General features: G+C 36.6%; 1 protein-coding gene across 1 annotated transcript in view; it reads left to right on the forward strand.

Annotated features, from left to right (window-relative positions):
• CEP128 (centrosomal protein 128) overlaps window positions 1-26,899 on the forward strand; it is a 56,615-nt gene that overhangs the window by 26,995 nt on the left and 2,721 nt on the right. Inside the window, exons 9-18 of the mRNA XM_034061305.1 lie at window positions 642-728; window positions 2,260-2,334; window positions 3,599-3,719; window positions 5,677-5,837; window positions 15,717-16,067; window positions 18,980-19,630; window positions 22,456-22,620; window positions 24,048-24,224; window positions 25,137-25,196; window positions 25,882-26,074. Of these exons, the coding sequence (XP_033917196.1) occupies window positions 642-728; window positions 2,260-2,334; window positions 3,599-3,719; window positions 5,677-5,837; window positions 15,717-16,067; window positions 18,980-19,630; window positions 22,456-22,620; window positions 24,048-24,224; window positions 25,137-25,196; window positions 25,882-26,074 (2,041 nt within the window). The remainder of the gene's footprint in view (window positions 1-641; window positions 729-2,259; window positions 2,335-3,598; window positions 3,720-5,676; window positions 5,838-15,716; window positions 16,068-18,979; window positions 19,631-22,455; window positions 22,621-24,047; window positions 24,225-25,136; window positions 25,197-25,881; window positions 26,075-26,899) is intronic.

The raw sequence follows: 26,899 nt of genomic DNA on the forward strand, positions 1-26,899 counted from the left end.
ACTTTGGGAAAAAGTCCCCATGTTTATTTTCTCTCTCTCCCCCACCCCCCCAAGTAGGGCACAACAATTTCAGTAACTTTTGATTAGGAAAGTGTCAGTTTATTCTGTCTAAAACTACAACAGAACAACAATACTGCTATTTTTAAGTGTGTGCCCAGATTTGGATGAAAATATTTTTTTTTCCTTTTTCTGGCTTCCAACACAACCTTATGGTAGTGTTTTCCTTACTACAGTGCATTGTATTTAATATTGTGCATATTTTATATTGCAGAATATTTTCTTTTCATCTGATATGTTTGCAGCTTATCTGTAGAGGATTTCTTGAGGCTCTTAAACCTTTATTTCAAAGTGTTTAGAGTCAGCCTTCAGCGTCTGGAGCTCTATACATCGGAAGGATGTTAGTGCTAGTTTTGATTTTGTATTTGACCCTGTTCTGTGCATGGGTGTGTTTATGTATGCGTGGACATATATTTATTTTTTCATCATATACGTTGGCTTCACATGGAATTATTGGACATAGGCAGAAAGCATTTGTCTAGATCTTCCTTAAATACATCGGTAGATTATTTCATTTTAAGACTTGCAAAGAAGACTTCTGTAACTTTTATAATGAAGTTCACAATATATTTTCCCCCCTAAAGGCTTTAAGGAAGCAAGATGCTAAAGCAGATGAAACAGAAGAACACATGAGAAATAAACTTGTGAAATATGAAAGTGAAAAGAACCAAGTAAGACTTTAATTTTCTCCTTTCTTGTTTGGTTTTAAGTAAGTGTGTAGTGTCATATGTTACAGTATATGCTTCCTTTTTCAGGGAAACCAGCAGGATGAAACTTTCTTTACTCTTTAAGATAACAAGGTTTTGTGCTGTTTTGGGTTTTTTTTTTTTTTAAATTAGAGGCACTATGAATATAGCAACACTCAATTTCTTTCTTTCTAAGCTCTTGAGTTACAGTGTATCACTTCTGACAAGTTTTCCATCCTGCCAGGCAGGCAAGTTTATAACTTGGGGATTATCTTTGATTTCTTTCTCTGGTTTGTCTCTGGATTTATACGTAGTCTGCTGTTGCTTATTTGCAGCAGAACAAAAATACATCTTTTCTTTATCCCTACAACTAATGCTAGTTATGTTATGCATCGTTGTTATTATTCATTATTCTTACTGAGCTATCTGTTGCCATATTGCTCTCTTTCTGTTTATAGAAAACAAGATTTCTTATATTTGTGTTCTGGCAGTTTGCTAGGGCAATATTATGCTTTTTCTATCTTTTTTTTCTCTTACATAGAGTTTAGCCTTTATGTCTGTGATTTCAAAGTTATACCCCTTTATGCTAAACCATCTATGTAATGTTTTATTTTACTCTCTCCATTCCATTAATGCTAGTCCTATTTACTTTGCCCGTTTGCCAGCCTCTCAACATCCTTCTGAGATTGCTATCTCTGCAATAACAATTTCTGCTGTCAAAAATTCTATTTGTTTCCATCTGGATCTCTGTGATCTTTGAACTATTTATGGTAGAAGTAAGATTTTTTTTTTTGTAGCTTTTGTTTTCTGCTATTTTGTATTTATTTTTGTTTGTTTTCCTAAATGATCATCAGTTTGACTATTTCTAATGTAAATATTTTAAAATTCTTTTAATATTATGTTTTTAGGAAAAATTCTAATTGTATGAAATTCTGTCACTTCAGTTTTCCAGTCTTTTTCCCTGAATAATTCAAATGCATCTTGCACAATGCAAAACCCACAGAATTTGTCAATTACCAGTTCTACCAATGCATGTTATTTTTAACAATTTTATGAATGAACTGTTTTACAAAGGTGACTTCCAAGTGTTAACACTTGGAAATCACTTAATTTTAATTTGAATTTGAAAGTATGTTTCAAATCCAGGGACAATGTTTTTGAAGTATTTCTTGAAGTTTACCTTCTTTTCTTTTACTTTTAATCCAGTAAAAACTTGCTTTCATTCTTTTTTGTTTTGGATTAAATATATCGCTTTGTATCTTCATGTGGCATAGAATATGGTACAAAAATTATAGACTGTGAGTTAAACCCTCTTTTATACAATTAAATAAGTATAGCGTGAATTTAGTACAAGTGAAAGCTTGCTTTAAGATTTTTGACAAATAAGAATGTTTTGTAATGTATACCTTGGTTTAGATAGATGCTTATATTGATTAATTTTTGCCAGAATGAAATAGTTAAAATACACTTTTTACTATGATGTGCACATTTCTTTCTTCATCTTCTGTAATGAAAGCTTGAACAAAAATTGGAACAGTCACAGAAAAAGTTGAATGAATCAGAAGGCAGAAGAGAAGCTCTTTTGCATCAGGTAACTGCTCTGTTGTGGTGAAAATACTGAAGTTTTCATATTAGACTGTGTCTGAGTCTTTTGCTTAATCTTCCTTTCTCATATTCTGATAGCATTGTTTTGAAAGGGCAAGAAAGAGATACATAAAGGCAGGTTTAAATGTCTAAAATACATAGTCTGAGATCTTGATATGCTTTTTCTGCTTTCCAAAACTTTTACGTATATGCTTGTTATATAATAATTATAGTAGTGATAGTACTTATGGTGCTTTTTAAACTTATATTACAAATAATAATTATTTGTAACTTCCCCTTATAGTATGCTTTAGAAACTTCTGTATTAATAATAATTGTTGTACAAAGCATACAGTCTAGTTAATGAGTTTCTATAAACCAGTCATCTAGAAGTATCTGCTGTATTGTATGCTAGAATGTGATAAAATGTATAAAGAACAAACACCTGAAAAGCTGTCTAAACTGTGCTCTAAACAGTATCTGTTGATGTGCATATGATTAAATCTGAAAGTGGTGGGAACCTGGATTATAGCTTCAAAAACCTCTCCTTTCTCTTAAACATTTCTAATCCTTCTTTCAGAGGAGCTGGCAGAAAAATTTGAAATAAATAGGGAAGAGGCAATTGGCATAGTTACTTGTTAATGTTGGTTGTTTGGCTTGTGCATCTGGCAGAAGTTTGACTTGATTGTATTACTGTTTTGAACTCAACTCACTGTGCATGGAATACAGAGCTTTATCGCATATAGGTAATATGAGTTAGATTTATTTTCCTACAAAGCAATTTTAGCAGGTCCTCTTTTCTTTATTTTCCTGTATGCAGTGTCACCTTTAGGTGCTAGGCTGTGTATTATAGAAAAGAAAAATGTAAAAAGCACCGGTGTTTCTTAAGGATAAGTACATTGTATCATTAATGAGCAGAATTTACATAAGGTATATTGCTTATTAAATATGTATAGATATTTTCACTACCAGTGTAAAAAGACAAAACATATAAAATGGTAGCATTTTGTTTAGTCTAGAGAAGTCAGTGCTGTGGTCAACATAACAAAATATTTCTTTTCATTTTGAATAATCACTTTGTAGCCTATAATTAGGAAGTAATATGTCTTTTTTTTTTTACCATCTTCAGTACTCTTGAGATTTATTTAAATACTACATGTGTATAGTCTTTTTCTTTTGTCTTTTTCTTTTGGTAGTGTTTAATAGAAGTACACTATTTACTTTTTCTTTCTGTTCTAATTAAACGTTTGACACTTACACATGCATTTTAGATGGAGGATCTTCGTTCCCAACTTTTGAGAGCAGAAGAAGACCGTGTAGAGTTACAACATCAAATTTCGCACCGCTTGAGCTACCAGGATGTACAAGATAATGACAGGAGAATCAGAACAGGTTCAACTCTCATATTTTGTACTAGAGGCCTGCAAATTTGTTGGTTAGCCTGGACATGAATTTTGTCTTTGAGTTTCAGTCTAATTATTCTATTGTTTCAACAAAATCAGCCATATAAGTCCCCAGCTTTAAGTTAGTAAGTACTGACATCTGAAAATTAACAAGTCTGAGTTAAAATTTAGGATAAAATACTATGATTTGCATGGTTAAAACAAATGAAGATTATTAAAGGCAATTTCAGCAGAGTAATGATTTTACAGAAGAAAGACATGAAATGTTTTTAATATTTTCTAATTTTTCTAAAATTTTACATTTCAGTCCATTTGCAGTTTAAATTCTCCAATCTTAAAAATCATAGCAAATGTAATTTATGTAGTTGGTTAGTAAGACTGATGAACTTCTGGTAAAATTTCTAAGGAATAACAACATGTTCCAGAGAGGTTCAAAAATTTATCAGTATGATAAAGTCAGGGCTACTGTTTGCAGTATATTAGAATTTTAGAGATGGAACAATGATATTTAGAATACTTTAAACAATTCCAAGATGTAATTAATTGCATATTAAACTACCATTTTAGCAAGGTCTTTGCTACACTGTTAGTTATCTGAAGGCGTTAGAGAAAGACTATCTTTTTCTTTATTAATGTAAAAAATGCATTAGTCAAGATGATGAAGGAAAAATGTCTTCAAGTCCAGTGTCTCTGTGAATGCTTAATCGGTTTGGTTAATGACTTATTTGTATATTGTCATACTTAAGGTATTGAATTATCTTTAAAATATATTATTTAAAATAGGTTATCAAAATGGAAATCTGACTCCCTGTTTTACAAACCCCATATAGAGCACTGGGAAATGGCTAGATTTTGTACATATTCATTTTAATAGTTTTTCTCCAGTCATTTTAATGTATCTACAAGGATGCCAGAGCAGGACTGTAGTAATAGGACAAAGGGTAATGGGTTTAAACTTAAACAGTGGAAGTTCAGGTTAGATATATGGAAGAAGTTCTTTACTGTGAGGGTGGTGAGGCACTGGAATGGGTTGCCCAAAGAAGCGGTAAATTCTTCATTCCTGACAGTGTTCAAAATTGAACAGAACCTTTGGTGATGTGGTGTAGTATGAGGTGTCCCTGCCCATGGGATGACGGTTGGAACTAAATGAACTTAAGCTCCTTTCCAACCCAAACTATTCTATGATTCTACATTTCTATCTGCTGAAAAGTAAATTTATTTGAAACAATATTCATTTCAGGTTAATGAAAGCGTATTATAGTTTTTCCATTTGTATTATAAATCAAAACTGTTGTAAAATTATAAAGAAAATGAGCAATGTAATGGACCTATATAGAGATACACATATATCTATATAATTTATGCAGTTGTTTTTCTTCTTATTGTGTTATTTTTATTTCTTCAAAGATGCGTAGGAAGAATACAAATGGAGATTTTCTTTGCCTCCAGTAGTTGTTTATGACTAAAGACTTTCGAAATTGTGCTTGGGGAAATTTATAGCTTGCTTCCATCAAGAGCTTCTGTTGTAGGATTCATACATAAAATTCCCAACTAGAGTGATTCCCAAAGCAGGAGGTATTACTCTGGTGGGATAAAATCTTGGCCTTGAAGTTTGTAGCCAAGTTTCATTTACACCATTGTTTCTTCCATCTGATTCTATTTTACTGTGTTTTGTTGAGGTATTTTGTAATAATAAAAATAAAGGAAAAGAAAAAAGGGGGGGAAACCCCTATAAAATGACTGGTAAACTGGAAATACTGTCTCATTCAGTAAAATGTTATGATACAAGTGTAGCCATTTTTCACAGATACTTTGTTCAAAATCAGTAGTTGTAGAATAGTCTCAAGTAGACAAGAAGACTGCCAAAAGAGAAATGAAAAAAAAAATTATTTACCACAAGTCAATGTTTCTGCTGCATTTACTGTTTTGGTGTCACTCTTTTATAGTAGCTGAAAGATATGAGAGAGAGAAGCAGGAACTGGAGAAACATATTTTGGATCTTAAAGCAAAGTTGAGTCATAATGCTGTAATGTCAGAGGTAGAAGAACTAAAGAGATGCATTGAGCGTAAGGACAAGGAGAAAGCACAGCTTGTAATGCACATACAGGTAAGTTGTTTTGTTTTCTGTTTTTGGGTTTTGTTGTGTTTTTTTTTCTTTTTTTTTTTAATAATTTCTCACATGTTTAAGGTGATATGCCATATTAGGGAGTAAACTTTAAAATTTAGATTAACTGCCATGTTCTTCATGGATTATTCTATAAATAACTTTGAAAATTGATCGGCATTTGTAGAGTTTTTTCTCTCCAATCTCGTAAATAAACCAAAAAAGGTATTTGGTGTTGCCCATGAATTCATGGTTTGGATTGCTTCTCTTTCCCATGTACAAAGAAAAGGTGATTTGATTTTATCAGCAGTTACCATTAATAGTGGTTTCTGGCGTTACTGTTATAAGTTAGTATTTACTTCCTCATTTCCCATTCATCATGCTTCAGAAATAAGGTTTAACTTTCTGGGATACTTAACTTAAACGAACTGGGGTACCTTAGTCTATGAGCTAGTACAGTAGATTAAGAAAAATAGGTCATAACTCCTCTTTTTTAGCAATTAGAGGGAACATAATGATACATTAATAAGTGTTAGTATTCTTATTTATGATTAATACATACTTAAAGTGATTCTCTGTGAAAAGAGTAACAGCAGTCTGACACTGGAATTTTAGAAGACTTTTATCTTGAACACAGAATGAAATATAAGGAGGTAGTAACTTTCTTATTTAATACAGTAGACTTCTGTGCTTCTTGTTTAGATTTGTCATTGGTAGTAAGATCCCTGAAAAGTAACTGTTTTCTGCTCTTTCAGTACTGTAAGAAGTGAGGATATTTTCAAAACCTTATGTGGGATTTCAGTACTCAAGTATTTAACATTTGTTGTACTTGCATTGGGCATTCAGTAAGCCAGGGAGGTCTGTATTTTGTGTTTATTTTTCTAATGAAGGTAGTTTTATTTGAAATGGCATTGTATTACCTGTCAAATTTAAAAATAGGTGTTTTTTTTGGTCTTTTCATAGATTTACAGGAACATACGATGCAGTTTACATCTGCTCTTTTCACTTGTCAACTTCTGTGCCAATTTAAATTGAACTAATACAACAAATTATGTTTGGAAAAAACTGAACTCTCAAATAAGTTCCTATGTGCTTTATGAAATTGGTTCATTGAACAGGTTTAAAAAGACCTATGATGCTTCTATAGAGGATAAGGCGAGCAGAACTCATTTCCTGATGCCCACCAGCATTTGTGTTCTAGCTGGCCAGTGCAACTCCAGACTAATCTGAAACATGCTAGTTTTTTAGTTTTGTAGGACCTGAGAAATCCCAATTATTTTGGTGGCAGGAGATAATTGGATAAAACCTGTTCTTAAAACTTCTGCTTGTAGAACATACTTTCTTGAGGGTCAGAATGACATTCTGATACTTTTTTCCTGCTCTCTGAAATACTGATGGAAGACTTCTCAGTTGGGGTTATTGCCATTGCTCTGAGTTTGAAATCTTTGACTTCCCTGATTATCTCAATAGAACACTTTGTACTTCTTATCTGCTTCCCACTGCCATTCTTCTACAGAGGAAGTAACAGGAAAATAGCTAGCGTGTTTTTGTTTTGATGAGACATCAAGGAATGCAAGGATGTGAATTTCTAAACTTAGGTACTAACAAAGCATTTTGTCAAGCCTGTTCTAACAGCTGCTCCTGTCAGATAGTCTGATTCCCAGTTGGAAGTGACCAGTCATGTTTGACTTCAGTGTAATTTATCTTTAGTTAGTGGGAAGTAACTTTGCTTGCCTCTGGTGTACATCTGATATTAGAAATTTCCTTTGATTTATTTAAGTGTCATTGTTCAACTTAGAATCATAGAATCATAGAATAGTTAGGATTGGAAAGGACCTCAAGATCATCTAGTTCCAACCCCCCTGCCATGGGCAGGGACACCTCACACAACCATATCACCCAAGGCTTCATCCAACCTAGTCTTGAACACTGCCAGGGATGGAGCATTCACAACCTCCCTGGGCAACCCATTCCAGTACCTCACCACCCTAACAGTCAAGAATTTCTTCCTTATATCAAGTCTAAACCTCTGCTGTTTAAGTTTCAACCCATTACCCCTTGTCCTATCAAGTCCATTCATTAGGACTGTAGTGGCGGCTTCAAGTTTGTGAAAAGCTTTTTCTGCCACTTTCAGATGGTAAGGCAGGAGACACCCTCCCACTCCTTCATCGCTTTGTAGCAGCATCCACAAACTAGCCTTTGCCTACCCACCCAGGAGAGAGAAAGGATTAAGTGAACAGCGACTTCTTCTGATACAGCTGCGGGCTAAACTTCCAAAAGCCTTTTGTTTATAAAGCACAGCCTGGACAATTAACTGCCACTGAACCAAGAGATCAGAAAGCCACAGCAATCTGTTCATCTGATAATAGTTACAATAAACTCTTCCCTTTTTAGTTCAGACTGTGTTTCCATATAGGAATATAGAGGGTCCTTAGGCTCTCCTGGGGGCAAAACCATCCTCTCTACTGTATTGTCAGACCAGTGAGCAAGCGATCACACTTCTCTCCTCATGCAAAAAAAAAAATTAAAAAAATAAATAATAATTAAAAAAATCACAGCATAAGGCTCCTGCCTCCAAGGATCTTGCTTTCCAACAGAAATCTCTTTTCTCATATCAGATTCATGCAAGCATGCTGCACATCACAGCCATAATCCACAATTTAGAAACAAGAAGCATATGCGCTGGCACAAACAGAAAGGTTTGAAAGCAAGGAACTGTGGCTGGGCAGTGACTGCTTTATGCTTTGGTGTTTCAAACCATAGCCAGTTCTAAAAGAAAACACTCTCCCTGTCATGGTTTAAACCAAATCCTCAAAGTTCGCTCACTCACTCCCCCCCTTCCTCCCCCAAGTCCCGGAGAGTTAGGAAGGAGAATCCAAAGGATGTGGCCCCCACGGATTGAGATAAGCACAGTTTAATTGCTAAGGTATAACACAAATCACTACTGCCACTACTACTACTACAAATAATTATGATAAAGCAAACAACAAGTGTAGAGAATACAACACCTCACTAGCCACCGACCCAGTGATCCACCCTGCCCGACCGAGCACCGAGCGATACCTCCTCCATCCCCCCAGAGCTCCACCCTTCCAGCTCTCTGTCTCCCAGTCGCATCCTGGGCATGACGTGCTATGGTATGGAATACCTCATTGGCTAGCCTGGGTCAGGTGTCCTGTCTCTCCTTCCTCCCGGCCTCCCCTCCTCCCCGGCAGAGCACGTGCTCAGAAAAAGCCCTGAACAAAAGCACCCGAGCAGTACCTCAAAACATGCTTGCTATCAAGCAACTGTTCCCAGCCCAGAAGTCAAAACACAGCACTGCACCAGCTACAAGAAGGAGAAAAATGACTGCTATGGCTGAACCCAGGACACTCCCCCTCCAAAATCTGCTGCTTTTGTTAAAGGGAACAAAACTATACAAAAATCCCACACCCAAGCCATCCCCACTACCCACCAATGTTTACAGGCCCATTACAAAGAACACCAACCACAAGACAGGTAAAAGCACACACTTCTTTCTCCTCCCTCAGCTTTTGTGAGTGTTTCAGACCCTTGGGTTCAGTTTCTTCAGCTGGCTGGAGCAATGCTAGCACATCATAGCAGCAACCCCAGCTGCAAGACCACAGAGCCACAAAAAGCCATGACCCTCCCTGTCTTTCTACATGAGCTGTCTGTATGGAAATGACTTCTTCTGGGGGTTAAGATGCTTCTGCTGCAGCGCATGCTCATGAACATACATGGGGTGGCTGTTCAGAGCTCCCGCACTGCCCCACAGCTCAGGTACTGACCAAGGGGCCTCAGACTGCTATCTCCAGCTCCTCAGAAAATTACACCATGGCTCCCACGCCAAACACCAATTGCTCTTACGAAAAGCTGAGCATCTTCTCTCTCACTCTCTCCACTGTTTTATCCCTCTCTCTGTTTCTACCTCTGAGAAGAGGCACATTTCTTATCAACAACAAAAGTACCAGTTCAATAGAAACAGCAGTTGTTTTAGTAAGCAAATATTTCAGCAGTTGTCTTAGTAAATATTTATTTGCCTTTCTGGAGACCTATATGGATGAGAAGAAAGGCAATTCCATCTTAAATGAGACAGATAATCCTCAGAAGAGCCAGCCACCACTTTGGAGGAGCAGACTAATATCCACTGGTGTAGGAGCAACTATGATCCAAGCCATCCTCAATAAAACACGCTTGGAAGAAGAAAGGCAAAACAAAACTGGGAAATAAAAAAGGGAAAAAACTTGTTCAGATCACTGCCAGTAGTGCAGTGTCAGCATTTCAGTTGTACCACAACCTCCTCTTTAAAAGATTCATTTTCAAGCATATTACAGATAGGAATGTACAGCATCCTTTAATATTCATCCTGTTCTTATTAAAGAAAAGATGCAGAACGTGTAGGTCAGAGAAGGCTCAACAACTGCAAATCAAGGGGAGCTGTCAACCCTCAGGGTTTTCCTGGAAAAAATCACATTCTGCTCAATTCAATTCTAATTATCACCCTACAGCATTTGCAGTTCTTGAAGAGTCTCATTTGAGCATCGGTGCATGGAAACATAACTGTTTTTCTTGAAAGCAGAGGAGCTCAAGAGGAATCAGCACATGGCAACAGGTCCTCAATTCTCTTGCATTCATTTTCTAATAAAAAGATGACTGTGTTTCCAGAGGAAAAAGATAGACCCCAGCCAACCCAGAAGAACCCTGAGGAGCACTGAATACAGAGCCTGAAGACTATGGGATTTAGATAAGGCAATCTCTCTCAAAACTCTAGCCCTGTATCAGTCTGCAGACAGCTATACTATTAGTTGTGTGAAAACAAAAGCCTAACAAACAAAACAAACCAGTTTCCACAATCAGCATGGTAACATAAAAAAAAATACATAAATGTGTGAAACCCCAGTGGAACAAGCACTGCAGACCAGACCCTGAGCCAACTTACATCTGACCACCATGCTTATGGTCACGTAGTGCAGGCCACATAAAGGGGAAACGGAACATTGATCATCTAGATCCAATTACAAATTATAGCTCCTACGAAGTCCATTCTGGACTATTCTGGATATTTTGGTTTCAGAACCTTAAATCTAAAGCATCACCTTCAGTTCAAAACATCTTTCTGTGCTTCCACATCACTATTTTTATTATTCGCTTTCTTACTGTGTAAAGCATGCTATGCAATCCACTTTTATAATACTTTACTTTCTAGGCTGACTGGTCAGCAGAGCTCTGTCATCCTGTGTTTTCTCAGCTGATTTCTCTCTGTGGGCATATCAACAAGCAAATTTAAAAAAAATACCGCTTTTAAGATCATTAATCTTTTTGCCTTCCTATGGAAGCTTTTTTGTATTTCCCATCCAGTGTTTTTATCTTGCATGTTTAAAAGCAGTAGAGTGCTCATTAGTAGGGGTATTTAGTATTTTTATTGCTGTAGAGCCTGGAGACCCCCTCAAAATCTTGAAGGCATGCTAGGGCACATGAAAAACAACAAGGTGCTTGGTGACAGCCAGTATGGCTTCACTAGGGGGAAATCCTGCCTGACCAATTTGGTGGCCTTCTATGATGGGGCAACGGAACTGATGGACAGGGGTGGAGCAGTTGATGTCATGTACCTGGACTTGTGCAAAGCGTTCGACACTGTCCCACATGACATCCTTGTCTCTAAATTGGAGTGTCATCAATTTGATAGGTGGACCACTCGGTGGATAAAGAACTGGCTGGATGGTCACACTCAAAGAGTTGTGGTCAACGGTTCAATGCTGGAGACCAGTAACGAGTGGTGTACCTCAGGGATCGGTGTTGGGACCGATCTTGTTTAGTATCTTTGTCGCTGACATGGACAATGGAATTGAGTGTGCCCTCAGCAAGTTTGCCCATGACACCAAGCTGTGTGGTTCAGTTGATACGCAGGAGGGAAGGAATGCCATCCAGAGGGACTTTGACACACTTGTGAGGTGGGCTGATGCCAACCTCCTGAAGTTTAACCATGCCAAGTGCAAGGTCCTACACCTGGGTTGGAGCAATCCCAGGTATAGCTACAGGTTGGCCAGAGAAGAGATGCAGACTAGCTTTGCAGAGAAGGACGATGAGAAAATGAACATGAGCCAGCTGCAGTGTGCGCTCACAGCCCAGAAAGCCAACCGTATCCTGGGCTGCATCAAAAGGAGCGTGACCAGCAGGTCGAAGGAGGTGATCCTGCCCCTCTACTCTGCTCTCGTGAGACCTCACTTGGAGTATTGTGTGCAGTTCTGGTGTCCTCAACATCAAAAGGACATGGAACTGTTAGAACAAGTCCAGAGGAGGCCACGAGGATGATCAGGGGACTGGAGCACCTCCCATATGAAGACAGGCTGAGAAAGTTGTGGCTGTTCAGCCAGGAGAAGAGAAGGCTGCGTGGAGACCTCATAGCAGCCTTCCAGTATCTGAAGGGGGCCTTACAGGGATGCTGGGGAGGGACTATTCGTTAGGGACTGTAGTGATAGGACAAGGGGTAACGGGTTGAAACTTAAACAGGGGAGATTTAGACTGGATATAAGGAAGAAATTGTTTACTGTGAGGGTGGTGAGGCACTGGAATGGGTTGCCCAGGGAGGCTGTGAATGCTCCACCCCTGGCAGTGTTCAAGACCAGGTTGGATGAAGCCTTGGGTGATATGGTTTAGTGTGGGGTGTCCCTGCCATAACAGCGGGGTTGGAACTGGATGATCTTAAGGTCCTTTCCAACCCTAACTATTCTATAACTCTATGATTCAAATTCATGAAATGCCTCTGCTGAAAGTATTTCCTCCTAAGCAACATTCCCAAATAATCTTTGAAAACCAAGGCTAGGCTAGTGTAGGCTAGTCTAACCCAGGCTAACCCAGGCTATGCCAACCCAGTCTAGGCGAGGCCAGGCTAGGCTAAACCAGGCTAACCCAGGGTAACCCAGGCTAGGTTAACCCAGGCTAGGCTAGGCTGGGCTAATCCAGTCTAGATTAGGTTAGGCTAAACCAGGCTAGGCTAGCCTAGGCTAACCCAAGCTAAACAAAGCTAGGGTAGGCTAATCCAGTTTAACAACGGCTAGGCAAGGCTAGGCTAGGCTAGGATATGGTAACCCAGGCAAGGCTTGGCTAACCCAACCTAGGCTAGGCTAGGCCAAACCAGGCTAACCCAGAGTAACCCAGGCTAGGTTAACCCAGGCTAGGCTAGGCTGGGCTAATCCAATCTAGATTAGGTTAGGCTAAACCAGGCTAGGCTAGCTCAGGCTAACCCAGGCTAAACAAAGCTAGCCTAGGCTAGGCTAATCCAGGTTAACAAAGGCTAGGCAAGGCTAGGCTAGGCTAGGATATGGTAACCCAGGCAAGGCTAGGTTAACCCTGGGTACCCTAGGCTAGGCTGACCCAGGCTAACCAAGCCTAGGCTAGGCTATGCTAAACTACTCCAGGTTAACCAAGGCTAACACAGGTTAGGCACAGGCTAGGCTAGGCTAGACTAACCCAGGTTAACCAAGGCTAGGCCAACCCAGGCTAGAATAACCCCGGGTACCTTAGGCTAAGCTAACCCATGCTAAACAAGGCTAGGCTAGGTTAGGTCAGGCTAATCCAGGTTAACCCAGGCTAGACTAGGCTAATCTAGGTTAACCTATGATAGGCTACGATAGGGTAGGCTAACCCAGTCTAATCCAGGCTAGGCTAACCCAGGCTAACTGAGGATAGGCTAATCCAGGTTAACCAAGGCTAACTCGAGATAATTTAGGCTGAACTAAGTTAAGAAGGGTAGGATAATCTCACCTGTCTAATCTTATCTGAGCTAATCTGACCCGGGATGATCCAAACTGGGTCACCTGAGGTAATCTGACCCAGGCTAATCTGACCCAGGCTCATCAGGCTAATCTGACCCGCGATAATCTGAACCGGGCCAATCTGACCCGGGATAATCTGACCCGGGATAATATGACCCAGGCTAATCTGACCCGGGTTTATCTGAACCAGGCTAATCTGACCCGGGGCTAATCTGTACCGGTCTAATCTGACCCGGGCTAATCTGACCCGGGAAGCATAACTGTTTTTCTTGAAAGCAGAGGAGCTCAAGAGAAATCAGCACATGGCAACAGGTCCTCAATTCTCTTACATTCACTTTCTAATAAAAAGATGACTGTGTTACCGGAGGAAAAAGATAGACTCCAGCCAATCCAGAAGAACCCTGGGGAGCACTGAATACAGAGCCTGAAGACTATGGGATTTAGATAAGGAAATCTCTCTCAAAAGTCTGTATCAGTCTGCAGACAGCTATACTATTAGTTGTGTGAAAACAAAAACCTAACAAACAAAACAAACCAGTTTGAGTTGTGTGGTATATTTAGTCCCTGACAGTTGCCATAAATGCACAATATGATGTAAAATGGAAAGGATGAAAAGAGTTGTAATCAAGTTCTTAAACTGATGTTTAGAAGTGAGCTCAATTTTAAAATATATTTTAAATTTAATAGAATTTTTGTTTCAGTTTCTGTGGCACCTGAAGATGCTTCTGTAAGATCTTGCAAGTGTGTGCAGCTATCTTAAATATGTTTTTCTGTATGGAACTATATAGTTATGGGGCTGTTAGGCTGACTGTTATGACCTGTTTGTTAGGCTAAGAAATAAGTAAAGTACACACATGGTGAGATGCAATACTCTAGTATTTCCATAAGCACTTTCAGAATCTTGTGAAATTGTTAGAATGAGAAGTAACTAGTAAATCAAATTAGGTCAAAGTAGTCTTACAATATTGTCCACTAGAGTGTAACAGCAGACAGTCAGTTTACTAAAATACCTCAAATTTTCTGAGGGAAAGTTATTGATTCTCTTATTTAAGATTAGAATTCTTCAGTAATATAAGTCTTTCAGTCTTATGAAGATTGATTAAGATCTTATCCTCATTAAAATTAATTTTGTGGCTTTTCATCCTCTAATGATGAAAAAGTTAACCAGTTTATTCATTATATGCGTCAAGATACCTGAAGATCAATAATTAACACTTTTCTGAATGTAAAGATATATTCTTACAAAATAAGAGAAAGCAATACCTAGATGCGTATTGCAGTGGGGGTTGGACTAGATGACCTTTGAAGGTCCCTTCCAACTGAAACTATTCTATGATTAATGAAAATACTGAATAGTATGAAAACAGTATAAATAGGCCCCAAATACAGAATACTAACGTGAAGTTCTGTGTGATGATCTTAATAAAATTCAGTTTTGTGAGTGAAGCCTCAGTAACTGGTTTCTGAATATGCTCTTGCAAAAGCTATATGGAAAACGTTTTTCCTGACTTGCTTGTGAGACTGTCCTGGGAAATATCAGATTTGAGATGGGCAACACTTGTTATTATTATTAAAATGTGTGGTTTCAATTTAATTCAATATTGAAAGGCCAACTAATGTTGGCTGTAGTATGCTTGCTACATTTTCAAATGTCTTTGCACTTTGTTCTAGAAACATCTACCATCTGTGGTGAATGCTGTTCTTTCATTGCCAATTATCTGTTTCTTCTCATCTGTTTAAGTTCATCTCTTCACATCTTGCTGTTTTCTTTAGTCCGTATTTGTCTAGTGTGTAATACGGGAGAACCTTGGTCAATGATTCTTTCTCAAACTTAAAATATAAAAACTAACAAGAGCAAGCAGATGAGGAACAAATACACAAGGGATAGAGTAACCATGTGTGTTATATCTTTGTTGAAATTCTTGACCATTGCAGAGGGGGAGATTCTGTGGGCTTACAGGGTTTTTCCTGGTAGTCGAGGGGATCTTTTATGCTGTTCCAATTTTAGATAGAAATGCTATTTAATGTTCCTGTATGTTGTTTGGTGAGGTTTCATACTGTATATCTTTAGAGTTGGAATTTTCATATTCTACTATGATGATTCTAGGAATTAACATCTGACCTGGAAAACAGGGAGAAGCAGCAGGAAAAAATTCTGGACCAGCTAAAGGAGATACAGAGTTGCTATAAGGCTTGTGAAGATGGCCGTAGACAAACTGAACTCCAGTCTGCTGAGTTAGCTCAGCGGGTGGAAGAGAGTACCAAAGAAGCAGAACGGTACTTCACTGAATTCAAGCAAGCAGAGGCACTCAGGCTGGAGGCTGAGAAAAAAAGAGAAGATCTGAAAGTGAGAGCACAGGAAACTATCCGCCAATGGAAGTTGAAATATAAGAAACTGGATCATGAGGTGGAAAAACAAAATGAAACCATCAACCAACTGATGGACAAGAACAGTCAGGTAAGATTGGCTGGGGGGTCGTGGTTGTACTGTTTGTTTTTGTTTTTGTTTTTTTTTTTCTTTTTTTAGAAATGAAGATAAGGATTAAGTTATGCAAACTGTGATTTGAACCACTTTCCACCTTATGTCCTGCACCGAATTTCCTGGTGACCTACAAAATGGCTAATACGTGGCAGTATTTTTTAGATATTAGGGAGCTCCACATTTTCTTCTTTATCCAGTATGTATTCTAATCTCTCCACTTAATCAAAGCTTTCTTCTTGCAAAGAAAAAAGTTCCTCTACAAATTTTGCTTTTACTTTATCTTTTCATTTAACACTTAAGGTAACTTAGCTTGTTTTTAGTTAATTTTAAAGGAAATAATGTGATGTTATTTAAAAAAAAATCACATTAAGTAATACCTCATGTTCAAGTTATGCATTGTCTTATGTAGTGAACAGTGGTCACATCTTGGAAAGTAGGTGTTTACTTTCACTATGTATGTCAGATTACTAGCAGACTGTAATGCTGTGTGCTACTAATGTATTACTGATTTTCTATATTTGAAGCTACAATGGGTTTAATACTGAATTGAAATTAATAAACTCTCCCAGATCTAAGCTGTTTCCTGGGCCTGCTGTTTCTCTCCTGAACTGCCTATCTTATTCCTAATTCCTCATTATTATTATTTGCTATATCCATGCTCCAACAATTGATTCCATAGTAATCATGTATTGATTAGCCCAAGCAGTTGTCTGAGGAAGTAAGGTTTGCAAACATTTCAGAAGTTAGTCACCTCTTACCTAGGCAAATGGAGATGCTGAGGAAAGGAAGAAAACCTGAATCATTTAGAAATCATATGAGTGTCTCATAATAAAAAATAAGAAACAAAAAGTAGAGGAGAGAAAGTTGTGAATAATAAGCAGGAGTCCCAAAAGGTTCTGAAATCACTCTTCATGTAAATCCATGGACAGGTCTTTATAATGGCAATTAGTAAAGCTGTCCACATTGAAGTTTTCTTTGTCATATATGACTCTTTGACATGGATTTTACCTCTTTTTGTGTGATAAAGGCATAAAAATGCCAAATGCAGTCACTTTGGTTTAAGCTCCATTTAAGAAATGCTGTTAATATTCGTTCTTAGTTTTAAAATCATCAAGCATCCTGCCAACAAGTTTGAGGTAAGCATCACTCCTGAATAAAATCTCTCTATTGGCGCATATGTTATATCAAATAAAATATGTGTCATTGTGGAAGAAAATAAAGCAAACCAGTATTTCATGTTCTCAATACAACTTGTAGACAGTTTCCATATGAGGACATAATCAATTTAAATGCAGCATTTGTGATAAGTGTCAGGGAACTGGATGAATATAATTTAACCAGCTTTGAAATACACAGACAATTAAAATCTGAGACAAAAATTTATAAAGGAGAAACGGCAGCATGTTGTCTTTACTTTCTGTTATAAGATTTTAAAGGGTTAATAGTAAATTTCAAAATTGGATTACAGTCATAACTTGCAATTTTGAGATGTTCTAAATTGTTGCAGACAATGGGTGGGCCATAGAAAGACTGTTTAGATTTCATTCTTTTGGAATTACTGGTGTCATTTGGCTGGAGTCTTGCTTACGTGGTTATCCTTGATATTGGTTGACGGTGGGATCTCTACCATCTTGTGTCTTTGGAATGTATTTTTTTCCAAGTTATGTAGAAAACATGCTTACAATCAAAGTCAAGCACAAATTTATTTTTTTTCTTCCCTTCAGGAAAAAAGGCACAATGGTCATTACCTCATAACTTTGATTTATTATTTTTGTATTTTGTTTTCCATTGCTTATTCTTGATGTAATTATAAATGGGTTTATTTTTTTTTAACCTGCAAACTGTTTATTTCCTTTTTTTCTGAATTATTTCAAGTAATCTTGCTATAAGAAATGTGTGCTGTTTGTGGAATTAGTGGAAATAATAAAATTCAGTATAAAATTTATTTAAGCTGGTTCAAAGAATCCAGCAGTTTGTGGTATATATCAGGAAATCCAGTGTTGTGCATTTTATAATTTTTTCCTGTAGTAGAAGTTGTGTGTGACTTATGGTAGCGGTACCATAAATTCCTTCTTATTTTAAACAGTGTTAAAAAAAAGTTAAATAGAACTTGAGATAAGTAAGAATCCAGAATGGTGTGTGTGTGTAACATGAGTTTAATGAAATACAGTATTTAGTAACACACATGTATTTGCAGTGCAATTTTTTTCCCCTATAATTTAGCTCATTTTTGAGGGTTTTTTTTAAACTTGAAATACATCAGTTCTGGGGAAGAAAACTGCAACCCTTAGGCCCCTTAGGAAAACAGTGGAATTTTTTATTAAATGTGGCTGATTTTTTAAGATGAAGTCTTCATTTCTTAGCTTTGATGCATGAGCGAACCAGGCTTTTAACTCCTGTTCATTCATCTACCGTGTGCAGAGTCAAAAAAAAAAGTTAATATACTTCATATGTAATATTTTAGAAAAATAGACAGAACAAGTCAGCCTATGAAATGGACTATAGGTAAGGTCTGTGTGACCATTAGTCATCCCTGTATTCTGCTGCATTACTGTATTGCCTCATTTCCTCCATCTTGCTGTTTGGAGGGACCAGCAAAGAAACACATCTGAGTTTGCAAAGAGGGTAAGAAAAGCAGAGGATTATCCAAAACTATCCCCACTTGGGAGCCTAAATCATGTAAGGACAAATATATGTTTGAGGTCACGAATGTTCTGTGTCTAAAGAAACACTGAATACATTTGAACTTAATTCAAAACAAGGAAAATTTCTGTGTTTTGACAGAGCAAAGTGTGCTAATTGTTCATTAGACATTGGCATGTCTAAGGACATCCAGTAACTTTCTTTCATTAGCTTAGGTTGCACTGGATTTTTTTCTTGTTTCGTAGGCCCTCAAGGAAAAGGATGACCTCAGAAGTCAACTTCTCTCTGCTATACACCAAATAGAAAACCTTCGGAAAGAGCTGAATGATGTGCTTACAAAGAGAGCCCACCAGGAAGAACTCCTCCACTGCAAAGAGGCAGAACTGAATGAAATCAAGTCTCACCAGGTATCGCTTGAAGAAGAGATGAAAGAGGTTCAAGGTACTGTAAATAAACTGGAGAATGAGTTGAAAAAGCAAGTCTTACTACAAAATCAAATACAAGCTGAAAAAGAGCACTTGGAGACAGAACTTGCAACTAGTAACTTGATCCGTAAAAAAGACCAAGAAAGACTCTTAGAAGTGCAAGCAGATGTAACAAACCTAAGCTCTGTACGTGTGGAACTAACAAATAGAATAGCAGAAGAGGAGAAAGTCAGAAAGGAATTACATAAGAGCCTCTCAGATCTCCAGAAACAGCAGGAATCTAAGCATGAAGAGGTGACTTCAGCTAACAGGCAGCTGAAGATGGAAAGAGAAGTTCACCAACAGGAGTTGGCAGATCTTCAATCAGAATTACAAAATGCTAAAATCAAACATGAACGAAACATTCAAGAGCTCACAAAACTCCTTAAACAAGAAAAGGGTGATGCAGAGGCTCAGATTAGAATGCTAAAGGTACTTTATTCTGAAAAATTCCGATGTCAGGCTTCCCCTCTCCCCCGTATTGAATGATGAAGGTCGTACAACCTGGGCTTTAAAACATTTAACACAAATTTTATTGCAGGTCATTATAAAGGTTTAAAGTTCAGGGTAAAAAAATTAACAGTAACAGTTTTAGGTGAAGAGCTTTTCTTATTTCAAAAGTAGTGAAATAGGTATATTTGTGATTAGAACAGGAGGAGATATATGAGGCTGTAGTGTTTTAATATGACTTGATCCTTTCTTTAGTTGTTACTTTTACAATATTGTCATGGCTCTATTAAAGAACTTGCATATTTCAGGAATGATGCATTTTTGTAAATCTTTAAAATGACTTTTCCTGCATCATGCAGTTTGTCTGGAAACACTTTCAAAATGCCAAGTGATAATGTGTAACACTTGTTAAGGTTAATTTTGAAAGTTCTGTTTCAAGGAGTTTTTAGAATTTCTAATTTCTGTACTATTTCTCAGAAAAGTGACTATGTTCAAATAGTAAATGATGATATATAGCATTTTATTTAGGGATACACAGGTTAATGGCTTTAGTTTACATCAGCTGCTCCTTATTCAAGGCTATTGCATTGAAAAGAAATAGAGAGTTTTAGTGGCTTTAACTGGTAGAGTACAATTGAAAAGTTAAGTTGAAGTGGTCCAAATGCACAATTAACTGTCAACAGTTGAATGCACTATACATTGCACTTCTATTAAAGCAATTTTTATTATATAGTTAAATACATATGCAAGATTATTACTAGGACATACAAAATACTAATTTGTATTTTTATATTAATGGAGGCAGCAGTTTTCCAGATAGGCTGTAAATTACTGACATATTTTGAGTGTGCATTTGAAGCACTATAAATACATTTTCCACCTTGGTCCCATCAAATTAAAAATTTGCTCATGTCAACATTCTACCAATTTAACCATAAGAAAGCTATAAAATCCTTAATCAAAGCTTAAGTGATTTATGATTTACTTAATTGTAAGTAATTTAAACATGTTTATTTCCCTTCTCACAAATATGTGGCTAGTTAAAAATGCATGTTTTCCTCTTTTTTGCAGTTATGAATTGATGTTACTTAGAAAAGCATGGTTAATTATTTAGTATATCATTTATGATAATAACTGACAATCATTCTTAAGACCTTGCTAACACAGAAAGTATCTAATAAAAACAGCAATAAAAATCTGGAAGGTTGTTAGTGGAAGGACCATTAAAATCAAAATATTTTGACAGCAATGCTTAAGACTGGGGACTTAATTTGTGGAGTGTCTTGTTATTTCAGTGATTTCTCAAAGTATGTGTTTTTTCTTTGACAGTGACATAGAAATTAAAACTGTACATTTTAATGTCAAGGGGAGAGAATGAAAGTATATTCTGGATGGTAGTAATCAGTGAGTTGATCAGCGAGTGTATGTTCCTTTTCTACTGAAACCTTTTCTTACCACCAGTCTTGTGGTAAGGTCCTTGATATTGGTACTGATTGTTGTATCAGAACAGAATATTTAAAAAATTAATTGCGTTTATTTCCAGTGCTATGAATTCCCAGAATCCTTAATCTACACACAGTTTCTTTACAGCACTGTGTCTCTGAAACACAGAACAGAGGGCTTGAGGGAGATGGATTTTGTAAGATAATAGGGTGGGCTTTTTTTTTTTTAGAAGTACACAGAATGATAATGACAACACTGTCTTGCTTCAGAGACTATATGTGCAGTAAATAAATAATCATATCCATCTGTAGGAAGACCTGATGAGAACATGTCACCATGCAGGTTATTTGGTTACTTTGTCTGCATAGACATTATAATACAATTAGCTTTAGTAGGAACTGAAAAGTCGATTTTTATAAGCATATTCATAGAAAATATTTTAGGCATTGCAGGCTTATCTTTGTGTTCATAAGTCTTTGCGGACTTAGGACACTAAAATTCTTTCTCAGAATTGTCCTTCAGAGGAGTTTTTGTACTCTGTTGGCTCTGGTGTCTAAACTGACTCATATAACTTATCTCTTTACCCTTCTTCCCCATAAGAGTTTTATTTATAGTGTAATTGGGAGAAGAGAATTTCTGCTTTTCCTCAGGAAGGATTTTACTCTGCAGGCAAATTTTTTTGTGTACCTGTATCCCACAGTTCATTAAATATGAAGCTGCTTTTGAGTAATATGTGTGTAATTTCCTTCTTTGTATTTGTGGGGTTTTTTTTTTTTCATTTTCTAGATATTCTAGAGAATTCCTCAAATCTGTCGATTTTAATCAGTTATCTTTTCCACTGGAAATCAACAGACTTTATTTGCTCACCTAGCTAGAACTTTCAAGGCCCTTAAATGCTGTTCTTCATTTTTCTCTGCAATGTTTCCATGAATAGTACGAAACCCAGTTCTAGAAATAAAAATACCAAATATTTGCAGTTATTTCCTTGCAAATATAAATTTAATATTATGTTCTGAAATGAAATGGTAGTCCTAGACTTTATGATTCCAAATTATTTCAGTAATGGAAAAATTGCATAAATATTGGTCTTCTTAAGGTGATGTAAGCTGATGAGTGTAGCAGAGTTGAAATGCAGAATCTGAGACTTCTGTTTACTGCTTTTAAAACACTGTATGGTTCTACAAATCTGTGATACATGTTTTCCATGTTCAGATGAGTGATTGCACTTAATATAACTTAAATGTAAAAAATTAAATAGAAATATGCTTCCATAATATTTTTCCATGGATTTGAAACTGCAGTCTGAGAGTGTTTTTAAATAACCCATATGGTGACTTTGTAATCTATTTTCCCATTACTATCAGATGGAGCTTTTAGAAGAGAAGAACATAGTGAAAGCTCAGTGTCAGCAACTAGAGAAGATAAAATTTGAGTGTGATAAATTGACAGAAGAATTAACCCAAAATGAAGAAGAAAATATAAAACTCAGGCGGAAATGTGAATTTATAAAACAGGAACTGGAGAAAAAGGTAAACTTACCTAGTTTTAACCATGATACATCTCTCTACTGATAAATATCTAAAATAAATGATCAATTATAGAAATAGATAGTAAACTTAAAATACAAAAAATGCATGTGTGTAGTAAAGAATATACAATCATAATGTAGTGCACAATTTCTGTATAATTCAAATAAGGCAAAAGTGCTTTGAGTGAGTCATGAATTATATCCCTCCAAAGATTTGCTACTATTGTTTTGGCATAGCAGTAGAAATCCTGTTACCTGCTCTATTTCTAATATAGGCAACTAGAGTTTGTCATCCATTGCACTTCTACCAGTTTGATGCTGGTGCCAGTAGGAGAGCATTGGAGCAGGTTGCAAAGGGCAATGGTTGAGTCACCATCCCTGGAGGTATTTAAAGGAGGTGTAGGTGTGGCGTTTAGGGACATGGTTTAATAGTGGACTTGGCAGTGTTAGGTTAATGATTGGACTCTATGATCATAAAGGTCTTTTTTAACCTGAATGATTCTATGATTCCATATATTTGCCCTTCCCAGAATTTGTATGTTAGAAATTACCTTGCTCCACAGTTGTGTCTAGTGAGAGCAGTGTATGGAGATTTCCAATAAATAAAATTTAAACTGTTGCACCTTGTTGTTGCAGAGGTCTATAATTAATAAATTTTCAAAATAATTATTCTTGCTTTTCTCACCATTCTCAGCACACTTGAACATACTGAAATGTACCTGCTAAAGTGTTTAGCATATGCTGCATTGCATCCTCCTGATCTAAGCAGCAGGCAGATCTGAAACAATTTCATTTCTCACAAGACAGTTTTGTCATATTAATTACAGTGCATAATTCAATATATGCTTCTGAGTTCAGTTCAGTGCTTCAATCATATATATAAAGGAGGAGAATATGAATTTTTAAAAGAGATGCAACATATTTAATGATCTTTCTGATACTGGATGAGAACAAAAATTCTTTCCACAGTGCCAGTCACTGTCTGATGAGATATTCTTTGAACACTTCTCCTTTGAGAACACACTGACTGCCTATGCAGGTGTCCTTCAGAGATCTCTCTTTGATGACAGAGATTAAATGCCAGTAACTGGTTTAGGACAAAAGATAGTGAGGGGAGTATTTGTCTTAGGCTGCCTATCCTAGTGTGAAAAATAGATTTATAATAGAATGCCTGGTTTTGACTCTGAAAATAGGCTCTGTGATTGTTTGGTTTGCATTTGGTAGCAGTTTCTTCATAACTGACTTGCGGGAGAATAAGGAGGATCAAGAGAGGAACTTATGAGTGCTATTAGAAGGTATTATTTTCCATGGTAAGGAACTGAGCTTGATGCATGAGTGAGTTTAGTGTGATTATCACATTTTGCTAAAGATGTGTTATAATATAAATGGAATAATTTATCTTTATTTTGTCTTCCTCTTTCACTCCAGAATAAACAGATCAGCAATGAAGAAGATCATTTGAGGAGGATGGATGAGGCTAGACTGCAGTTTAAGGATCAGCTGCATCACCTAGAAATGGAACGGGAATCTATTCTCACCATGATAGGAAGTGAAATTGATGTTGCATGTGAAATTTTTTCTCGGGACTCCATGGAGAAATTAAAAGTAATTCTAAGGTTTAAGTATTCTGCAGGTTTTGTTATTTCCCTAGTGAATGTTTGTAGCTGAGTTTGTATGCGTTGTTGTCACCTATCACTTCACTGGTGAATGCAGAATGCAGAAAGACCTGTCACATTTTCTCCTTGTATGAAGTATTAGTGAAGCATTCCAACACAAATTTATTTTCTTTTTATCCACGTAGGGAAAATCACAATTTTCTTTTTATGCCCATCAAATATTGAAAACAAGTGATTTGTCTTTTTCCTGAAAGCACCAAGAACATCATCATAAAGTATAATTAAAGATTTGGGGGATTTTAATTTTATTTGATAAGACATTTATGTGGCACATGACATTTCTGTAGGTATACTGGTAACAGATGACTGACAACAGTTGCTTCTGCTACTTCTGGTTTTTGTGCAGCCACTGTTCTGCAGAATGCAGGAAAAAGCAGTTGAATGGCTTTGCGGTTGGCCTTAAGAAATAGTACTTCTTAAGTAGAGTCTGATTATATTCCTTGGAAATATTATATTCTCAAAAAAGGACATAAAGTTTCAAACTGAGAATATATATCTTGATTCGGAGATATGTGCTGGGGATGTTTGAAATGCATCATTGCATCTGTGATTCTTAAAAGAAATCTATGCAGATTCAGAATACAACTTACGATCGTTGCAATTTAGTGAAGCTGCACCATTAAAGAAAATTTATATCAGTGAGTTTGCATAATTTGCTTTTAAATGTGACTAATTTATGATTAAATAGTTATATTAATGCATTTACAGATATAATTTCCAAGCTAGGTTTTTAGCAAAGAATATTTTTTGATGCATTTCCCGTTTTGGGAAACACTTTTTCTCTTTTCTGTGTCCAATTTCCATTTTTATTCCTGTTTTTTTCTCCCCTACGATTCCATAGGCAGTATCACTTACACCAACAGTTCTGAATGATCCTCATCGCTGGTTAGCAGAAACAAAGGTAATAGTCAATCTCCTGAAATTTTACTGAGATTTACCATATTGACCATGACATATCTTATCTGAGCTCTCTTTTCATTTTCCTTTGCATGAACTTTAGATACTTTTACTGACCAGAAAGAATTAGTGTACCTTTTTTTTAAAAAAAATATCAATAAGTGCTTTAAATTCTGTCAACATACAATAGAAAGAAAAAGATATTTGGAAAGAAAGGAGTATCTCTTGATGTTTAGGTGTATACTAATTCAATGTGAATTTCCAGGCATACGCTAGCAAATTCATGCTCCTGATAAAAAGAAAAAAAACCCAAACCAAACAAAAAATCCCCAAAGTCCTCCCCCACAAGACCCCCAAATATCCCCCCAAACCGCTAAAAAATAACAAAACCCAAACCCAACCAGCCAAATGAAAAAAAAAAAAACAAACCAACACCAAAATCTATGTATTGCTTCTTCACATACAATTACCAGCCAAAATATATCTGCCTTTTGAGACTCTTTTTAAAAGGTCAATATATGTCCTCTTAATGTATCTGAATGAACCTTTTATTGTTACTATTTAGTAATGGGTACAAATGAGTAATCTCTGACTCCAAGGGTAGCTTGATTTGTTAACAATTATCTTATTTTCATTCGAATTCTTTACTTTTTATTATCCTATTTTTTAAATTTTTTTTTTCAATGTAGACTAAGCTTCAGTGGCTGTGTGAGGAGGTAAAGGAGAGAGAAAGGAAGGAAAAAAAGCTGCGATGCTACTTACGACAGAGCCGAGAACAGCTCAAGCACTTTACACAGGTCAAGGAGGCTGAGCATCAGTCTCTTTTTAAACAGATACAAAAGCAAGAAAAACTTTTGGAAGAAGTTCACAGAGAAAAAAGAGGTATGTTGCTGGTTCCATTTTTGGTAAGAAAAGGGAGAAAGAATTTTATGATTCTACTAATTATAATACCTGTGTAGCACATTCAGATGTATTTTATCAGCTAATTGCAACTCTAATTTTGTAATGTGCTAGTGATAACCAAGAAAACCAAGTTAGATGTTTTGTTTTCCCTTGCTGACAGAAAGTGCAAATGTAATAAACTATGTTTGAACCCACCACAGTTGCTGAATAACACATGAGTTTGCAACATGAGCAGTAGATATAGAAATTATTTTTCAGCTGTGCCATCTGTGGCATTCCATAACCCAGGCAAGCAGGAGTTATTCAGGAATCTCAGGCAGCATTGCTAATGCTACTTTTATCTGCCAAAACCAAAGAGCCAAAAGCACTGTCAAATCCTGTGCGGTTACTCCCTTTTGCTTAAATTGCATGTATGAAGAACTGTGGTGAATTTTCTTCTCTTCCCTTCTGTATTGCAAAATGAAGTAAGACAGGCTTTGGTTCTAATTAAAATGAATGACATTATGTGGAATACCACGAAAAACATAGTTTTCTAGCTCTCCATGCTTATCATGAAGGTGAAATACTAATTGGATTTTAGTGATCAATGTTAAATGTTCTGAGAGGGATGGACCTCACTGTCACCAGCCAAAAGCCATTTATTAGTCTCTGATCTGGAACTTGTAGTTTAATATTTTATATCCTATGAGGACAGGATGAGAGAGTTGGGCTTGCTCAGTCTGCAGAAGAGAAGGCTCAGGAGAGATGTTATTGCAACCTTTCAATACTTAAAGGGGGCTCAGAAGAAAAATGGGGACAGCCTTT

This window comes from Melopsittacus undulatus, chromosome 4 (genome assembly GCF_012275295.1).
Source record: "Melopsittacus undulatus isolate bMelUnd1 chromosome 4, bMelUnd1.mat.Z, whole genome shotgun sequence".
Lineage (NCBI taxonomy): Eukaryota > Metazoa > Chordata > Aves > Psittaciformes > Psittaculidae > Melopsittacus > Melopsittacus undulatus.